The sequence below is a fragment of the Suncus etruscus genome, chromosome 14 (genome assembly GCF_024139225.1).
Source record: "Suncus etruscus isolate mSunEtr1 chromosome 14, mSunEtr1.pri.cur, whole genome shotgun sequence".
Taxonomy (NCBI): Eukaryota; Metazoa; Chordata; class Mammalia; order Eulipotyphla; family Soricidae; genus Suncus; species Suncus etruscus.
The window spans coordinates 61,779,047-61,797,608 of NC_064861.1; the positions used below are offsets into that span (position 1 = coordinate 61,779,047).

The 18,562-nt window shown below is 54.3% G+C and overlaps 2 protein-coding genes across 2 annotated transcripts in view; one reads left to right on the forward strand and one right to left on the reverse strand.

Moving 5' to 3' along the window:
• The first annotated feature begins 1,082 nt into the window (after positions 1-1,082).
• PLEKHG4 (pleckstrin homology and RhoGEF domain containing G4) lies at positions 1,083-11,536 on the forward strand. The gene is made up of 22 exons (XM_049787419.1): positions 1,083-1,124; positions 2,494-3,430; positions 3,490-3,642; positions 3,712-3,835; positions 3,929-4,022; positions 4,222-4,296; positions 4,374-4,490; positions 4,654-4,752; positions 4,851-4,999; positions 5,165-5,300; positions 5,392-5,508; positions 7,680-7,862; positions 8,085-8,548; positions 8,626-8,872; positions 9,301-9,390; positions 9,464-9,685; positions 9,779-9,949; positions 10,029-10,206; positions 10,587-10,703; positions 10,816-11,046; positions 11,130-11,311; positions 11,492-11,536. The coding sequence occupies exons 1-22, from the start codon at positions 1,083-1,085 to the stop codon at positions 11,534-11,536; spliced, it is 4,173 nt and encodes a 1,390-aa protein (XP_049643376.1).
• A 679-nt stretch (positions 11,537-12,215) lies between these two features.
• KCTD19 (potassium channel tetramerization domain containing 19) overlaps positions 12,216-18,562 on the reverse strand; it is a 35,385-nt gene continuing 29,038 nt past the window's right edge. The window contains exons 7-15 of the mRNA XM_049786352.1: positions 18,318-18,421; positions 17,820-17,962; positions 17,657-17,740; positions 17,196-17,310; positions 16,268-16,889; positions 14,865-15,056; positions 14,544-14,698; positions 14,119-14,220; positions 12,216-12,329 (exon numbers count right to left, since the gene is read on the reverse strand). Of these exons, the coding sequence (XP_049642309.1) occupies positions 12,216-12,329; positions 14,119-14,220; positions 14,544-14,698; positions 14,865-15,056; positions 16,268-16,889; positions 17,196-17,310; positions 17,657-17,740; positions 17,820-17,962; positions 18,318-18,421 (1,631 nt within the window). The remainder of the gene's footprint in view (positions 12,330-14,118; positions 14,221-14,543; positions 14,699-14,864; positions 15,057-16,267; positions 16,890-17,195; positions 17,311-17,656; positions 17,741-17,819; positions 17,963-18,317; positions 18,422-18,562) is intronic.

Genomic DNA, 18,562 nt, shown 5'->3' on the forward strand with positions numbered 1-18,562 from the left:
GTCTATAGCATCACCCTGGGGAGTTTGGGGTTGGGGATGGAGGTGAAGAGGTGGGAAAGTTTGGATATTTGTCACCACCCAGTCTGGAACAATACTGATGGACCCAGAGGGTTTGGAGAGGAGGCAGGGCTGAAGCTGTGGGTGTCTTCTCACTCAGCCTATGAGTGCCAGGGTACAATGAACCCCAGTATTTTGAGGGGTTTTTTTTTGGGGGGGGAACACATCCAATGGTACTCAGGGCTTTTCCTGGCTCTGCACTCAGGGAGGAACAGTGGGACCCTATGGGATGCTGGATGGAACCTAGGTCAGCCACTTACAAAGGCAAATGGCCTCGCCCACTGTACTATTGCTCCAGCCTTTGAGTCCCATTTTATCATAACTGATTTACATTATTTGGGAATGGGAAGCTGGGGAAGGGGTGGTGTAGCCGTTTCCTCCATGGAAAAGGTTACTGAACAGATTCTGCTGCCAGTAGAGCCACAGTACATGGTCCATGAGTCATTGCACCGTCCTGCAAGCTCAGCCCTGAGTCTTCTGCTGAGCTCAGCCATCCAGGCTGAATCCAGGCCCCAGGGAGCCCCTCCGGCTTCACTCAGTCTGGCTCCAATTTTTTTCTCTCTCTTGTTGGTATTGAAAAATCAAATCCAGGGGCCGGGCGGTGGCGCTGGAGCTAAGGTGCCTGCCTTGCCTGCGCACGGACCGCGGTTCGATCCCCCGGCGTCCCATATGGTCCCCCAAGAAGCCAGGAGCAACTTCTGAGCGCATAGCCAGGAGTAACCCCTGAGCGTCACAGGGTGTGGCCCAAAAACAAAAAAAAAAAAAAAAAAGAAAAATCAAATCCAGGGCCTTGCACATGTAGGTTATACCTTCTATCCGAGCTACAATCCTGACCTGTCCTCATTTCTATGTCTCTGCATTCCCCTTTCCTCTCGGGCTGCCCTCTGCAGCAATCAGCCTAGCAGACCAAGCTCCCCACACATAATCTATATCTGTGTGGGACTCTGGTTTCATCTGGCTCATGCTGGGTTACCATAGGTGAGTGAGCAGTGGGGCCCAGCTCAGTCAAGTTGGAATCAGCAGGGATGGGGATCAGCCCTGTGCTAGATATTGGAAGTGCAGAGTGGGTAACACAGTTGGTTTCCATGAAGCTTACCAGGCACATTCTATGTGGAAGGAATAAACCAAGGCCCTGCCCAAGAATCATCTGCCTGCCTGCGTGCACGCCTGGGGGTGCTGGGGTGGGATCTCCTGTATCAGGCCAAGCCTCTGACTTTCTTCTAACTCTGGAGGGGTATGTATGTTTGCCAGCAGGGCCCTCAGTACTCTGGGTTCCTGGGCCTGGCTGGTAGAAGGAGCAAAGAGAGAGGGAGGCAGTGAATGGGGTTAAGGGGGGCTGAGACAGAGGGGAGGGAACTGAGGTTAGACATGTTAGCAGGATCCTGGCTGGCGATTCTGGGTGCTGATGTGGCATCTGGGATGGGGGTGCTATGGTTCTAATGCTTTCTGCTCATGCTGCCCAGGTTCCCTCATGAAGGAGGCGCCTGTCCCAGAGCAGAGAGGCCAGTATGCCTATTGTGGCCCCCTCAAATCCTCAGATTTGAGGCACACACTGAGCCAACCTTCTCCCTAAAAATCTTCCCACCAACTTGGAGTGTGTCAGGCTGGGGTCTCTTACATCTAATGACCACAGGTCACCAGTGTGACCCCAGACAGGGGAAGGCAGGCACGACATGGATGCTGCCAGAGCTGGCCAGAGAGGGGACACATGGTCTTCCCTGTCCAGTTCCAGGCAAAATAATTTTCTTTGTTCACAGGTGAAGCTTCAAGAGAAGTGAAGGCTGGCTCTCATTCAGGTATGTAGGTAATGGGGTGATGTCTCTATAGCTCTAAAGGTACCAGGACTTCCCAGTCACCCTGACAGAAACTGGTCTGAGTGTGGGTGAGGGTTTGGGTATATAAGTGCCAGAAGTATTAGGGTATCCAAGGAATGGAGTGGGGCATGCTTGTCCATGACCTGGCCTTCTGGGATCATAAAGGAAGATGGGGGCTTCACTGAAGGGGTCCCCTCTTGCTCTCCATAAAAACATACCCACTGCCTCCCAGAAACTCATAGCTCTGCGCTCAGAAATGGCTTCTAGCAGTTTCGGAGGACCATATAAGGATGCCAGGAATCGAACCTGGGTCCTTGCACGAGTTGCCGCGGGCAAGGCAAACGCTTTGCTATCCCTCCAGTCCCTGTCCACTTCTCTTGTTTGGGTGCAAAGAATAAACGCTCTTGGTTTTGCTGAGAGAGGCTGGGATGGGGGCTCCATTCAGCATGAACCTCTCCCCGCAGGCCCCACACTGGCCCGCCTGCCCCAGACCGACCTTCCTTCACCCTGGCTCCCCCAAGGCCCACCCTAACTGTGGGATCCCTAACTCCTGGTGTTCCTGGTTGCATGCTGGTGCTCAGAACTGCCACGTGGCCGGCAGGGGGCGTCTCCGCACTTGCAGGCGCCGGTGGCCGCCAGCGGTCAGGTGCGCTGTGGTTGCGTCCTCCGGCCCCTAGGGGGCGGCGCGGCGCCACGTCCAGGCCACCAGCCCGCGTTCCCTCCCCGCCAGGAGGTGGCGCCTGAGGACGCCGGCCTTGCACGCTTACCGGGCGCCGTCGTTGTCGTCGAGTGGGCGTGCGCCGGGTTCGAGGGTTCCGGCGGCGCTGGTTTCCGAGGTTTCCTCCTATTTGCAGGGTGCGTGGGCTGGGAGAGAGCGCGGGGGTCGCTGGTGTCGCCCCACAAAGTGGGCCGAGGGTCCCAGGACCCGAAGGCAAAGGCCGAGACCCCCCTGGTTCTCCGTTCTCCCCAGATCCCACCCTGTACCCCAGAACCAAGACCAGCTGCTGCTCCTTCGGCCTTCCTTCGGCCCACCACGCCGTCCAACGCCCTTCTGCCTAATCACAAGCTGGATCACCTTGATTCAGACCTGCCCCCAGCAGGCCCCACTCATAAAAAGGGGGTGATGGACGGGCCCCTGGAGGATGCGAATGGGGATGTGGCCCCCGATTGGCGGTTGGTTGTGTGCAGTTCCCAGGGGGATTGGCAGGAGAAACCTGGTCCCCAAGTGCAGGTTGGGGACCCTAGTCCTCAAAGACCAGCAGAGGAAGCGGGGGCCCTTCGGGCAGATGGCTCAGGAGATGGCCAAAGGGGCTCATTGGAGGGTCCCCCTGATCAGTCAGAGACATCAGCCCCCTCCGGGGTAGAAAGCCTTCTGCGCCCCATGTCCTTCCACCTTAGCCTGGCACAGGGAGACAGTGGCAGCCACATGAGATGCTTGGCAGAGGACCCAGTGTCTGCTGTCCTGGGTCCCGTGGTGGTGGCCTGTGACTCTGAACCTTCATCTGGGCCAGTGGAGCAGCCAGAGGCAGGTAAGGGAGGCTGGGCCAAGGGAGTCTTAGGATGGAATGGGGGAGAAGTGTCAAGACTTGGGGGGTGTGCTCTGATCCTGCTCACACAGGCCCAGGCTGGGGTCTCTGGGCAACTGGCACAATGCAAACTCATTTCCCTTCCCAAGAGCCCAGTTCTTCATGTCTTCCGATGCCCACTGACTGCCTCCGGGCCCAGGACCTTAGCTGGGAGCTGCTGGCCAGTGGCATGGCTGCCTTGCCAGGTACTGGGAGAGCCTGGAGGTGGTGGGGTAGTGACACAGTTAGGGGTTTTCATGGCCTCTGCCCCACAGGCACACGGGACGCTGAAGGCCGGGCAGTACTGTTTCTCTGTGCCCAAAGCCCTGCCTGGCTTCATCCCCAGTGCAGTCCCCATGAGCTCCTCCGCCTTTTACTCTACCTGAGAAGTATCCCCAGGTTGGTTGGGCAGAAGTGAGTGGGAGGAGGTGGAAAGCAGAGCCTTAACTGGGAGAGGCAGGAGCCAGCAGTTGACAGGAAGCTCCCCTTTAGGCCCCAAGTGCAGGCTCTGGGATTGACTGTGCTGGTGGATGCCCGCGTCTGTGCTCCGAGCATTTCTCTCCTCCAGGGGCTCTGCCAGCTGCAAGTGAGTACAGAATTGGAGCCTCCTCCATACCATTGATTTTTTTTTTTTTTTGGTGGGTCCGACTTTAGGTGGTACGGAGGATCAAACCTAGGCCTCCCACATGCAGAACATGTACCCCAGCCTACTAAGACCCTCCCTCACAATTCCTCTTGTGAGGGGTGGGAGGTAGGGGGTAGGACTGAGCTCCAATTCCTTGCAGGAAGTGGTCGCAGGGGCCTTGTACCGGGTGCTGCTTGTGGGAAAATCCCCAGAAGAGGTTCCTGCTGGGCTCCAGGTACTGAGCCACGGTGGCTGGGAGAGGGTATGGGTGCTTCTCCTCCTGGACGGCCACATTATCTTTTTATCCTGCAGTTGGAGCAGCTGTGCTCTTGGCAGAGTCTCCTGACACACCTCTCGGCCTCGGACCTGCCAATGTCTCTGGGAGGAAGCCTGCCGTACTGCCACCAGGCCTGGCTAGAGTTCCGGATGGTCAGTGAGCTATGGGGGCAGATGGTAAATCGCAGGCAGTTTGGCCTGCAGCTTCATGACTTGGGTGTGTGGAGTAGTGCTGAACTGGCAGTAGTGCCAAGAAGGTGACATCTTCCTGCACTAACCCCAGTACTGCCCTGCTCATGGTTGCCCCTGCTTACAGCGTCTGGAACTCCTGCTTCGGAACTGCCAAGCGGTCTGTGCCCTGCTCCAGGGGGCCATCGAGAGCATAAAGGCTGAGCCCTTGCCCATGGAGTCTGGGGTGAGCATCTCCTTCTGCTTTCTGCCCCCTGATCAGATCTTCCCTTTTCCTCTCTTTCTTCCCATGCAATCCCCACTGCCTGTGTCTCTTCATCACAGGAAGTCAACAGGCTGCTCCAGCGGGCCCATGTCCTGATGCAGCACGTGCTGGATGCACCGTACCTGGCCTGGCTGCAGTGCCAGGGGGGCTTGGAGCTGGCATGGCTGAGACAGTGGGTCTCAGAAGTGACCCTGAGTCCAGACCATAGGTAAGTACAAGCCCAGCTTGTAGGTCTGGCCCAGCCCCATGTATTCCCTGCCAGGAATTGGGGTTGATGGGCTGTGAACCAGCCAGGATTGTTGTCCTGGGATGGGACAGAGTAAAGTGGAGCAAGTTTCCTCAAAGAGCATTAAGAGCATGTGACCTTCATTAGGCCAGCAGTGGACGAGGTGGACCAGCTGTATGACAAAGTGGACTCACTGCTGCACCAGCTGACACTGCAGAGTAACCGGCGGGTGCAGGCCTTAGAGTTGGTGCAGACACTGGCGGCACAGGATAGGCTGCATCAGGTGGGGTTCTCACTCTGGGGTCCTGCCCCTGATCTCAGCCAAGACCCTGACTCATCATTGTTCACCCCCATCCCTCTTTGTGCCCCTCCAGATAGAAGTGTGGCTGCAGCAGGTGGGCTGGCCAGCGCTGGAGGGGCCAAAGGAACCTTCATTACATGTGCTGCTCCAGGCCTGTGGCTCTTTCCAGGAGCTGGATCAGATCGCCCAGGTGAGGGTGGTCATGTGCTCATTCTACCAGTGTGGCTGGAAACGGGTCTATTCTTTGCTTCATTTAATTTTAATCGATTGTGGCACTGGGAGTCGAACCCAGATCTTCTACATTTAATTGTTTTGTTTTGTTTACTGCCGTCTAGCAGTATTTGGCTAGTATTCAGGGGTTACTTCTGGCTCTGTACTCAGGTATCACTCCTGGTGGACTCAGGAATGCTGGGGATTGAACCTGGGTCAGCCATAGGCAAGGCAGGAGACCCTGCTTTGTTATTACTCTGGCCCCCAACATACTTTTTTTCTTTTTTTTTTTTTTTTTTTTTTGGTTTTTGGGCCACACCCGGTGACGCTCAGGGGTTACTCCTGACTATGCGCTCAGAAGTCGCTCCTGGCTTGGGGGACCATATGGGACGCCGGGGGATCGAACCGCGGTCCGTCTCCTAGGCTAGCGCAGGTAAGGCAGGCACCTTACCTCGAGCGCCACCGCCCGGCCCCTAACATACTTTTTTTCGTATTTATTTTTTTGCTGGGGGGAGGTTTTGTGGCCACACCTGTGGTGCTAAAGGGTTACTCCTGACTCTATACTCAGAAATTACTCATGGTAGTGATCAGGTACCATATGAGATGCCAGGAATGGAATCTGGGTTGACCACATACAGCCACATCATATCCCAGTCCTTTGTTAAGACTTTGAGTAAAGTTTCGGGTCGGAGTGTTGGCATAAGCAGTAAGGCATCTGCCTTGCCTATGCTAGCCTAGGACGGACCTTGGTTTGATCCCCTGGCATCCCATATGGTCCCCCAAGCCAGGAGAGATTTCTGAGCATATAGCCAGGAGTAACCCCTGAGCATCACGGGTGTGTCCCAAAAATGGAAAGAAAAAAAAAAAAAAGACTGAGTAAAATTTAGTAAAAAGAGTTTGTCTGTTTGTTGGTTTGGAGGCCACAAAGGTGGTGCTCAGGATTTACTCCTGGCACTGCACTCAGGAATTACTCCTGGCATGTTCAGGAGACCATTTAGGATCTAGGGATCAAACCTGGTTGACCACATGTATGGCAAATGCCCTACTATCATTCCTGGCCCCCCACAGTGACTTTTGAGTCAAAAGCTGACATTAGGTCTTAATTGACTAGGCAGGAGAATGTAGGGTAAGTAAAGTCCAGGCATAAGAAGCATTTGCAAAAGTTCTGAGGCAGGGGGCCGGGCGGTGGCGCTGGAGGTAAGGTGCCTGCCTTACCTGCGCTAGCCTAGGAGACGGACCGCGGTTCGATCCCCCGGCGTCCCATATGGTCCCCCAAGCCAGGAGCGACTTCTGAGCGCATAGCCAGGAGTAACCCCTGAGCGTTACCGGGTGTGGCCCAAAAACCAAAAAAAAAAAAAAGTTCTGAGGCAGAAAGAAGCATGTTTTGCCTGAGGAGCCCTAAAGACACAGTTGACTTTTTAACTGGGTGAAAGGGAGTGTGGCAAGGTGAAGTAGAAGGAAGCTCAGTGGCTTCACACGGGGTTCTGGAGCAACATGCATGGAGTAAAGGTGGTGAGCGATAGAAGAGCAATGGTGGGATTCCAGGGGCTTGAGACAAACCTGTCCTGACTGGGCTATGGTGAAGAGGCAGAGTGTCATGAGGGGATTGTATGTGAGTCAGTAAGAGGGGCCAAGGGGCAGGGGTGAAAGGTTGAGAAGGGCTGTCACTTGAGAGAGGAATCAGGCATCTAGAGGTTCTGGAGAAGGTGTTTGGTCAGTCAGTCCTTGGGTGTACTTTGAAGAGGACTGTGTGGGAAGGAAGGACAGAAGGAATGACTTAGGATCCTGGAAGTCAGAACTCAGATCTTAAGTGGTGGATGTAGGTTATGTTTGAACTGGATTACTCAAGGATGCTGGGGGTGGGCTGGGAAATGCCTGGGGAGAGACATGGGTAGTACTTAATTGCCCATTGTGGTATAGGGAGCAGGGGGAACCTCCTGTACAGGAGGTACAGGAGCATGGGGGTGGGAGGTATCCAGAGATGTGGAAAGGGCCAGGGTGCTGGGGGTGGGGATTGGCTGTGAAGGGGTATCTGGAGAGGGGGAAGCGGGGAGGAGTGGGTGGTATGGGAATGGTCCTCAGGCACATGAGTGGCCAGGCATGTGGATGTGAGGAAAGACTGGCCCCACTGAACCCGAGCTCTGTCCTCAGGAGCAGATCAAGCAAGGGGAGAAGGTTCTGCAGCCACTGACAGGCTGGGATGCTGCAGAACTGGGTCCCCTGGGAGCTCACTTTCTGGCCCTGCAAGCACAGCTCACTGAGTTCTCTGTGGCCCTGGCCCAGCGGCGGCAGAAACTGGCAAATGCTGACAAGCTGTCAAGCTTCTTCGAGCAGGTGAGCCAGGTGGGGGCACTGGGGTTTTACTCTGGGTGTCTGTGAAGGCAGATGGTGACTGCCCAGTGCTTCTGGTAGTCTGGCCTCTTCTCTCTGCTTGTCTTAGGCAGACCCCCAAAGCCAGCCCCTGGGGATGAACACCTAAGCCAGCTGTCCTGCTGGCATAGAAGAGGGAGTTGGAGGTCTCAGTGGGATTGTCTGGGGTCTTGCCTTGTATTGCAGGCCTCAAACTGGGCTGAAGAGGGGAAGCGAGTGTTGGCAGAGTTGGAGCAGGAGCACCCCAAAGTGGTGCTGCAGCGGCTGCAGATGCATTGGACCAAGCACCCTGACTTGCCTCCTGCCCATTTCCGAAAGATGTGGGCCCTGGCCACGGCACTGGACTCTGAAGCAATCCGCCAGGAGTGCCGCCTGGCCTGGGCACAGTGCCAAGACACCTGGCTAGCCTTGGACCAGAAGCTGGAGGCTGCTCTGAAGCTGCCCCGCTCAGAGAGCACCGCCAGCCTCTTTGTGCACCGGGGTCCCACTGTCCCACCGCTGAGGAAGGCCTTTAGCTTGGATCGCAACCTGGGTCAGAATCCCTGCAAGTCTGACCACTGCCCCCAAGTGTCTGCTACCGGCAAGGCCCAGCCCAGGCCAACTCCTGTCATGCCTTTATCAGGCAGTGCTGAGCTCAGGAGTCCCAACAGGTGCTGGAAGAAAGCAGGGCAGGGCCTGAGGGCAGGAGCAGGGCAGGGGCCTGGGGGCTGATTCACCTTCCTGGTAGGCTTCAGCTGGTGATGGTGGAACTGGTGGCTACAGAACGGGAGTATGTCCGTGCCCTTGACTACACCATGGACAACTACTTCCCTGAGCTGGACCGGCCAGACGTGCCCCAGGGCCTCCGCGGCCAGCGTGCCCATCTCTTTGGCAACCTAGAGAAGCTGCGGGACTTCCATCATCATTTCTTCCTGCGCGAGTTGGAGGCCTGTGCCCAACACCCAGCCCGGGTTGCCTACGCTTTTCTGCGCCATGTAAGCCCCCCAGACCCAGTGTCACGGGGCCTCCAGTTGATTCTGTTCTATTCACAGAGCCCCCTGGGGCACATGCTTAGTCCCCATTTTGGGCACAGACTGATGAGGCTGAAATTCAGAAAGACCATTCTAGAAGTCCTCTGGGAAGAAATTGACTGGGCTGGGGAGGTGATGGAGCAGCTGTGGAATGGGTCAGGGAGAAAAGTTGGGGTATATAGAACTTGGGGTCCAGGTCAGGTGACTGAGCTTTTTCTGGAGTAGTTTCTTAGTGGGAGGTTGGACTTTTCCTCCCATAGGGCCTTAGATAAGTGTGCCTCAGCTGGTACCTATTCTTGTTCTTATTGACCCCCAATTGGAGCAGGACAGATTATATCTGGAGGGAGGGGTCATGGGCCCTGCCTCCCCCACTGACACTCTATCTCACGTAGAAGGTACAGTTTGGGATGTATGCGCTCTACAGTAAGAACAAGCCTCACTCGGATGCCCTGATGTCCAGCTATGGCAACACCTTCTTCAAGGTAGGGGAGGCTGAGAATGGGCTGAGTTGGGAGTCCCAGGAAGTGCCTCAAGGGTTTTCTGGCCCTCTGGCAGGGCAAGCAGCAAGCTCTGGGGGACCACCTGGATTTGGCCTCCTACCTGCTGAAGCCCATCCAGCGCATGAGCAAGTATGCGCTGCTACTACAAGAGCTGGCGAGTGCCTGTGGGGGCGCTGGGCAGGAGTTGAGTGCCCTGCAGGCTGCCCAGAGCCTGGTGCGCTTCCAGCTGCGCCATGGCAATGACCTGCTCTCCATGGATGCCCTCCAGGGCTGCGATGTGAGTCCTCCAGCTGGGTAGGGGCCTTGAGGGGAGTGGAGGGAGCCCAAAACACCAGGCACCTATGATCGCCCCCTGCCCTGCATTTGGCAGGTTAACCTTAAGGAGCAGGGCCAGCTGGTGCGGCAGGATGAGTTCACGGTGCGCTGTGGGCGCCACAAGTCTCTGCGCCGCATTTTCCTCTTCGAGGACCTGCTGCTCTTTAGCAAACCTCGCCGGGGTCCCTCCGGCACCGACACTTTTACCTACAAGCGTTCCTTCAAGGTAGGCTTGCCCAATCCCTGCGCCCTCTCCCAGCCCCCACAGAGTCTCACTTCACTTCATCTTTCTCCTGGTCACACAGATGGCAGATCTCGGTCTCACTGAGTGCTCTGGGGAGGACAACCTGCACTTTGAGATCTGGTTCCGCCGTCGCAAGGCCAGGGACACTTTTGTGCTGCAGGCTGCCAGCCTGGCCACCAAGCAAGCGTGGACGGCTGACATCTCCCGTCTGCTCTGGAAGCAGGCGATCCACAACAAGGGTGGGCACCTACCCCTCATCACCCATCCCTTGCACCCCACATCCCTGCCCCATAGAGGACCCAGGCCTGGATGCATAGAGGGGATCACGAGGGTTCCACAATGTCTCCAGCCTGGGGGAAGGAAGAGTGGGGTGGTGCAACACCCGCTGGTTGTGGACTCAGCCTTTCCTTCTGGGCTGCAGGCCCTTACCTGCCAGAGGGAACTGTTTTCATCCTTGGTTCTGTGGCAGAAAGGGGGCTGTGACCCCTACCCTTGGGGTTGAGAAGCACAGGCTGGGTGTGGGAATATAGAATAAGTCTACAAGGTAAAGCGATCTGATGGGAAAGCTGAAAGCTGATGTCCAGAAAGAGAGACCCAACTCTGCCCACTCTCCATCCAGAGGTACGCATGGCTGAGATGGCATCCATGGGTGTGGGGTGCAAGGCTTTCTGGGACATCACCCCCAGTGAGGAAGCCATCAACAACCGCACCATCGACTATGTCCTAAAGTGCCAAGGTAGCAAGGGTGAGGGTTGGGAGGCAAAGAAAGCTGTGGGGTACCACTGCCCAGGTTAGCCTGGCTCCCAGGAGTTCTGGCCTGTCCCCGTATCTCCACCTCTCTCCCGCAGAAGTTCGTTCACGGGCCTCCATTGCAGTGGCCCCATTGGACTCAGACAGCCCCTACCTGGGGACCTGCAGCCCCCTTCCTGGAGACCCTGCCTCTCGCTCAGTGCTGGGGCCCCTCAACCTACACTTGCACAGAGACCCAACGCTCCGGGGCCTGCGCTGGTCCCTGTGCTCACCCAGCTTTCCAGAGGAGGCTGAAGCCACAGCCAAGCTGGGCAGTCAGCCTACTCTGAGTAGGTTTGGGCTTTGCAAGAGGGTGGCTGGGGTGGGAGCCTGGTTCCCTGATGAGACCCGCTGACCTATGTCTTCCCCCCAGCTCCTGAGGACTCAGAAGTCTTGTCCCAGTGTCCATCTGCCAATGGCTCCAGTGGCTCCGACAGCAGCTTCGTGTCAGGGCAGGCCCTGGGCAGGGGCCTGGAGGACGTGTCCTATGTGAGTGCTGCTTTGCCCTCAACCTACAGCCCCAGGCAGAAGCTGGGGGGGAGCTTAATGAGTGGGGTAGGCCAACTACTCCCAGAGATCCTTCCTGTTTCTGCAACAGGAGAGACATTCATGCTGGTTTGGCCCCCAGGTCTGAGTGCGGCTAAAGCAGGCAGTGGAACCAGTACCTCCTGTGGCCACAGCCCATTGTGACTAATGCTGCTGCCTCCTGTTCCCTTGTCTCTGTCCACTGAGAAGATGGCAGGTGTCCTGCTGGGAAATCTGACTGCAAAGCCTGAATGACCCGGGATTCCTGGTTCTGTGCCTCCTCTTATCTCTTCTTTTGTCCCTCTCTTCAACTACTACCCCCACGTTGGTTAGGATTAGGCCAGATCAGGGTATAGTATTCTAGAGATTAGGCCAGTGGGGTCTCAGCCAGCTCCAGCAGTGATTGGACTGCACCACCCCACAGAAGCAACTACTTCCCAGCCTCTGGTCTCAACCAAGTTTTCCAAACTTAAGAGGCAAGACCCCTCTTACCTGTCAAGCCCAACTCCTTTTTATCAGGGGTCACCATAGTTATGAGGCCTCAGTGTATCTTTTTGTTTTGTTTTATGGTTGTTTTTGTACCACACCTGATGATGCTCTGGGGTTACTCCTGGCTCTGTGTTCAGGAATCACTCCTTGTTGTGCTCAGGGACCCATATAGGATGCCAGGGATTGAACCTGGGTTGGTTGGCTGTGTGCAAGGCCTTAACCACTGTAACATCATTCCAGCTCTCAGTTATCATTGTCTTCTGTGGGGTTACTATTGTTAGGCTTCTGGTATCTCAGACAAGGAGTTCAAGGCACTTGCTCATGGTTTACTCTTTATTGTTTATAATAAAAATTTGACTCATGCATGCTCTGAGAGGCATCTTCATTCTGGGGACATCCTTGGTTAATGGGCCTTGGCACGCAGGTGGCTGTACCGCTGGATACTCTATCCTTCTTGTAAGTACTTGCCCAGGATGGAGTAGGAGACAGACCTAGACAGGCCCCTCTGGATGAGCAGGTCCACACAGCGGCCATATTTCCTGGCGAAAGGCAGCGTGAGCTGGAAGGAAAGGTCTATCTTATGCCTGACTTGTTGGCCTGCACACCTGAACTCTGTGTGGACAGAGTCCCATGGGGAGCAGGGCAAGTCTGGAAGTTGGAGACCTGTAGGTCTTTTAGGTCAGTGTCTGCCCAGAAGTGTCACTCAGTGCAGTGGCTACCAAGGAATGCGCAGAGGGACTTGAGGGTCAGAATCTTCACAAAGTGATGTCTCATCCTCCTGTCTACTGCAGGCACTGATCCCACCTTTCCATCTGTGGATAGGCCTAAGGCCAGGCCAAGTGACCACATGCTGATGTGCTTACAGGGAAAGTGGTGAGCACACCTTTGATTACAGAAATCCTGGACTGGGGCCAGAGTGGTGGCACAAGCAGTAGGGCAGTTTGCCTTGCACACACTAAGACAGACCATGGTTTGATCCCCTAGCGCTCCATATGGTCCCCCAAGCCAGGGGCGATTTCTGAGCCCATAGCCAGGAGTAACCCCTGAGCATCCAGGTGTGGCCCACAAAGTGGAAAAAAAAAAAAAGAAAGAAAAAAAATGACCTTTTTGTTTGTTTTGCTTTTTGGGCCACACCCAGTGATGTTCAGGGGTTACTCCTAGCTATGCACTCAGAAATCACTCCTGGTTCTGGGACCATATGGGACACTAGGGGATTGAACCAAGGTCTGTTCTAGATCGGCCATGTGCAAGGCAAACGCCCTACCCCTGTGCTATTTTGGTGGTTTATTTTGTTGTTGTTTTTTTTGGCCACACCCAGCAGTGCTCAGGGGTTACTCCTGGCTCTGTGCTCAGAAATTGCTCCTGGCAGACTCAGGGGACCATATGGATGCCATGGATTGAACTTCGATCCATTCAGAGTCGACCATATGTAAGGCCCTACCACTGCTGCACTATCACTCTAGCCCATAGTATCACAGATCTTAATCACACTCACTATTGAAATAAACCACTTTGATTCTGGAAGTACTTTAAGAAATCAGACCCGCAACATTGGGCCATTTATTTGCCATGAATGTACTTTTTCTTTAGGAAGAATACTTTAAGTGATTCAAAGAAGGAAAAACACATGGCTAAAAAGGTTGAGTTGGGAGAAGCTGGTAAGTCACTGCAACCCTTCACAGTGACTCTTGATTTCAGCACTTCCAAAAGCTTGGGGTTACCTAATATGTTTTTTTGAAGTTATAAAGACCAAAATTGATATCCTCTTTGTTTTTTGTTTGTTTGATTTGGGTTTTTGGGTCACACCCATGGCACTCAGGGGTTTCCTGGCTCTGTGCTCAGAAATCACTCCTGGCAGGCTCAGGGAACCATATGGGATACCAGGATTTGAACCACTGTCTATCCTGATACGGCTGCATACAAGGCAGCCCTATTGCTATGCTATCTCTCTGTCCCCCAAAATTGATATCCTTAAAAGAAAACTCAAAAAGCCAGAGGCCCGGGCCAGAGAGACAGTATAGTGGATGGGGCACTGCCTTGCATTTGGTTGACTCTGGATTCAGATCTCCAGCACTACGTATGATCTGAACCCCACCAGGAGTGATCCCTGAGTGCAGAGCCAGGAATAATACCTGAACACCACTGGATATAACCCCAAAACAAAAATCCTAAAACACTACTTTTGGACCAGCCCAGGTGGTTCATTTTCATTGTGTTTCTCTTCCCCAGGAAGGGAGGGTTCTGGGGGCGGGGTTTCACTTCCTCATAATCTGACCCAGCCAATGGGCTCCAGGATAATGTCTGAATAGTACCCCAGGGTTGTTCCCTATGGATACAGCTTTCCTCACCTCCACCCAGCTGTACAGGTGCTCCTGTGTGTGTCGGTCATCTTTGAAGCCTGCGGTGGCCAGCAAGTCCACTACAAATTGCTTGGTGCTGATGTTCAGTGTCTGTCCAGAGAGTGTGGGGTCAGGCAGGGCTAGGGCCACTCAGGGCATGTTGAAACTTTAGAACTCAGGCCTGTGACTCCAGCATCACACGCACATACATACATGCACATGCATGCACATGTACACACACACACACACACCAGCCCCAGATAATGTTCTTCTGTCATCCTAGTCCAGCCCTTCTTGCTACCCTCCTTCTGCCCAAGACCAATTCCCCTTCCCCTCTCCCACCCCAATTTTGGCTCACTTTCTCTTTCCTTTCACCACTATTAGGGAACAAGGGCACAGGCAGAAGCAGCAGAGTTCAGGACTAGTCCACCTACCCACAGCCGATTGGCCAGGGAGACCACTTTGGCTGTGATGGCCTTGGGGTCCTTTTGCCTGATGGAATCCAGGATGATGTCAGTCAGGAAGCAGTGGCATTTCTGTGCATAAAACATCTCTTCCCAGGACAGGGAGAAACTCAGGAAAGTCACCTCTGTGGATAGAATGGTATAGCTCATGCAATTGATGCCTCACTTGGGTGCCAGCCAGCAAAAAGAGAGGGGGTATGGGGATGCCTCCCAGTGGGATTGTTTCCCTGAAGAGTCCTCATGGGGCTCAATGAGGGAAATGAGGTACCAGGTCTGGTGCTGCAACTTCACCTCGGGGTGAGGGGCTGGCAGAGGGCAGCATGTGCCTGAGGCTATCTATCTGCGTGGTGTAGATGATGCTGTCTTCAAAGAACATGCAGGAGCCATCGCTGCCCACCACGGGTGGGTGGGTCACTTTGAGGATGACCCCTGCACTGTCTGCCTCACTCACTTCTGGCAGAGGCTGCTCAGGGGCAGGAATTTCTGTGGGAACAAAGCAGAGGGCCTCGTCAGGAGCCACCAGGTCCTACGTAGAGAGAGGACTCTGGTCCTGTCACCATAGCCCCACCATGGCTGCCACCTTTAACTTTGAGAAGAGGCTGGCAGAGTCTGTTCATGCTCCCCTCATGACCCTGATTTGGTACCAGCAGGGTCATGCATTTCCTAGCTCACCCAGTCCCTGTGGTGAATTAAGACTGGGATCAAATAGGGCTGAGAACCCAGCTGGGGACTAGAAATACTAGTCTTATGTGAAGTGAGGAGCTTTGGTACATAACTTCGATGGATGTTCACCCTGAAGGAACACCTGGCAGACCAACTGCAGATGCACCTCTAGAGGGCTTGTGCCATTGGAAGGAGGGTGATAAGGAGGTCCAGGGAAATCCACCAATCATGGTAGTTCTTTTATTTGGGGGGGGGTCACACCTGGCAGTGCTCAGGGGTTACTTCTGGCTCTATGCTCAGAAATCACTCATGGCAGGCTCAGGGGACCATATGGGATGCCGAGATTCAAACCACTGACCTGCATGTGAGGCAAACATCTTACCTCCATGCTATATCTCCGGCCCCCAATCATGGTAGTTCTCCTGGGTACTTGCACCCCGCTCTTGTCATGGCCCCCACAGATCCTTTTGGTCCCTGTGCCACTGTCCCTCACAACGTCTTCTCCCAGAGCTTTCCTCTCTTGTCCAGTCTATCTGTTTCATCCTAAAGGATCTGAGAGCTTCTCACACTTTCCCTTTGTTGCTGTACTTTCTGTACTCCTGCCTGCCCAGGTGATTGCCATTCTTTAGTTTTAAATGCTTAGAACCAAGTTTGGTTCTAAGTGTCGGGTCCTGAAATTGGCCTACAAGACTGTCTTTACCACCTACATCTCTTTCTCTCCTAATTCCCCATCATTTTTATACAGCCCAGCTCAGTGAGACTGAACTGTTAATGACTGTTTTTTCCTTCTCTTGCTGACCCTTCAGTCCTAGCCTCCTCTGCTCCTGTGATGTCTTTTCCCTGGCTCTTGGGAATTTGGGACCCTCATTAAACCAGAGGGTCAACTACCACTAGTGGGTACAGAACAGGGACAAAGAGTGGAGGGTTCAGGAGTGGAGGCTCCTTTCTGCCTCTGACTCTCTGTAGTCACGGCCATGGTCAGCCTTCCCTATGATGATGGTTACTCGGGGTGGGGATGGCGCAGGACTCACCTCTCTCCTTGGGCCGCTGCTTGGCCCAGTCCTTCAGTGCCACAGCTCTTTTCATGGGGAAGTAGGGCTTGAAGGTTGGCTCGGGCCCCTTGTCTTTGACACCAGTTACTGCCTGTGCTCCAATCTCCTTCTCTGAGGCCATGGAATGGCCTTTCCAGGAAGCAGAGCTGCTGGGCTGGGAAAGAGCCTCACTTACTGGGGGTAGCTGCAGGGAGGCCTCCTCGGCGGGGCTGTTTCGGGCTGCTGACAGTGGCTGGAACTCCCACTGTTTGCAGTTGACCATGTCCCACTCCCTTACCAGGGAGATGAGTTTTTGCATGGGGGTAACAGGAGGTTCCTTGCTTTCAGATTTCTGGGTGAGGTTGACACTGATACATTTCTTCTTGGGGGGACTCTCTGGGTGAGTACCCCAATGCCGGGGGTTGGCACAGAAGCCTGGAAAGTGGGTGTATGTGCTGGGATTGCCAGCCCTCTTGGCGCCTCGGTACAGAGACATGGGGATCTTCCGGGGATACTGCTCAGCCTCCTCCATCTGACTGGTCCGGCTCAAGTTCCCTTTGGCCTTATTCCATGGAGTCCTGTCATTGCGCTCTGGGAAGTCCACAGGGATGCAGGTTGTGGTCTAGGGAAGGAGAGCACAGAAACTCTAGGCATGATGCACTTCCCCGGGGAAGCCCTCCAGGATCTACTAAGGGGGTGAGGAAAAGGAATTCACTTGCTTACTGGGAACTATCCCTCCCCTATCCCCATGTGCTGAAGCTCAGTGTTCCTGCTCTACTCCAGAGGGACACTGTCAGCTCCCGACTTACTTCCTGGCACAGAATGCTGGCACTGGACAATCCCACACTCTCAGTCCGCATCTGCCACTCAGAAGTGGCCCTTCTCTCCAGACCTGGTTAGTGAATCCAAGGAAAAACCCGGGGCTGACCTCCTTAGTGTCTCTGCTGAATTCCACCAGCGACCCTGGCCCTTCTGTCACCACGTGCAGCCTCTGCATGGGAAAAGCTTCTTCACTTTCTAAGTCTTTCTCCTGAGTCCATGCCCTGCAATGCCATAAAACATAGAGGAGTGAGCACCTTGGTGCAGAATGCCTTTTGTGTGTTTGTTAGTGTGGGGACATACTCAGAGATGTCAGGGGCTATTCTCAACTCAGGAGGCTGTATGTGGTGCCTCAGGTTGGCCACAAGCAAGGCAAACCCCCTGCACCTCCGCTGCCTTTCTAGGAAGTTAAAACTGGAAGGAAGAAAATGGGCTTATTTGGCTCAGGTCCCTGGGCAATCCTGAGTCTGTGTTACCCCTTACACCCCAGGGAGCAAGACCACCTTGGAAGATGGAGCTCAAGACAGAATCTGAGTGAAGGTCTAAGTTCTCAAGTCCACATGTCCTTACTTGTATGCCTCACACTGGATGAGGGCTTCAGAGAGGGATGGAATGTGGTAGTCCTCCACCTCCTGGCAGAAAAGTGGCCATTCCCTGTAATGGACATGTGGCTATTGAATATGGCAGTGGCCAGCATGGATCTATGTGGAACCTTGTGCCTGTCTACACTTACTTAAATTCTGATGGCAGGAACAACTTCCCAAGCCTCAGGAAGTTGAGCACGTGCCGGAACATTTGGCCATCGCCATGGATGAGCAGGGTCTGTCCATACATGATCCAGTACACTCGCTGAGGGTTAGACAGCAGTTCTGGATACTGTAAGGAATGGACACCAGGCTCATGATGCTGATTTAAGGGCCAGGTCTATCTCCTGTTTCTTCTAGAACAGAGACTTTGGGGTTTCCCAGTGCAACCACAGGAAGCCCAGCTGTAAGCAAGAGTGCACACAGAGGACCTCACTCCTCTCGGGTCCTATTTTGTTGAACCCCAAGACTATTTTCTCGAGGCATCTGGAACCTTGACACACTGCCTGCTTGGACTAGGCCCCTCAAACCTCTGAGGGTTTTCCCAGAGGGCTTCTGGGTGAAAGAGTCTTCAGGTCATCATTGCAGGAGAAGGTTCTCATTCTGAGGCAGAGGTTGAAGGATGGAGGGTGGCAGGGCACCCGCACCTTCAGCAGTGTCTGCAGGGTGGTGGCATACCAGTGGTTCCCAACATAAACTTTGACGATCTGTTGCGGGGAATACACAGTGATTTCTGCGTTCCACTCCTCATCTAAGGAAACAGGAAGGAACAGATTGCCTGAAATTACTATTTCATGCGCCCAGGGGCCTATGCCTGTCCTGTTTTGGTAGGTGCTCAATACATGTTAAAGGTTGCTAAGAGATAGTAACACAGCTTAGACCTAACCTGAAA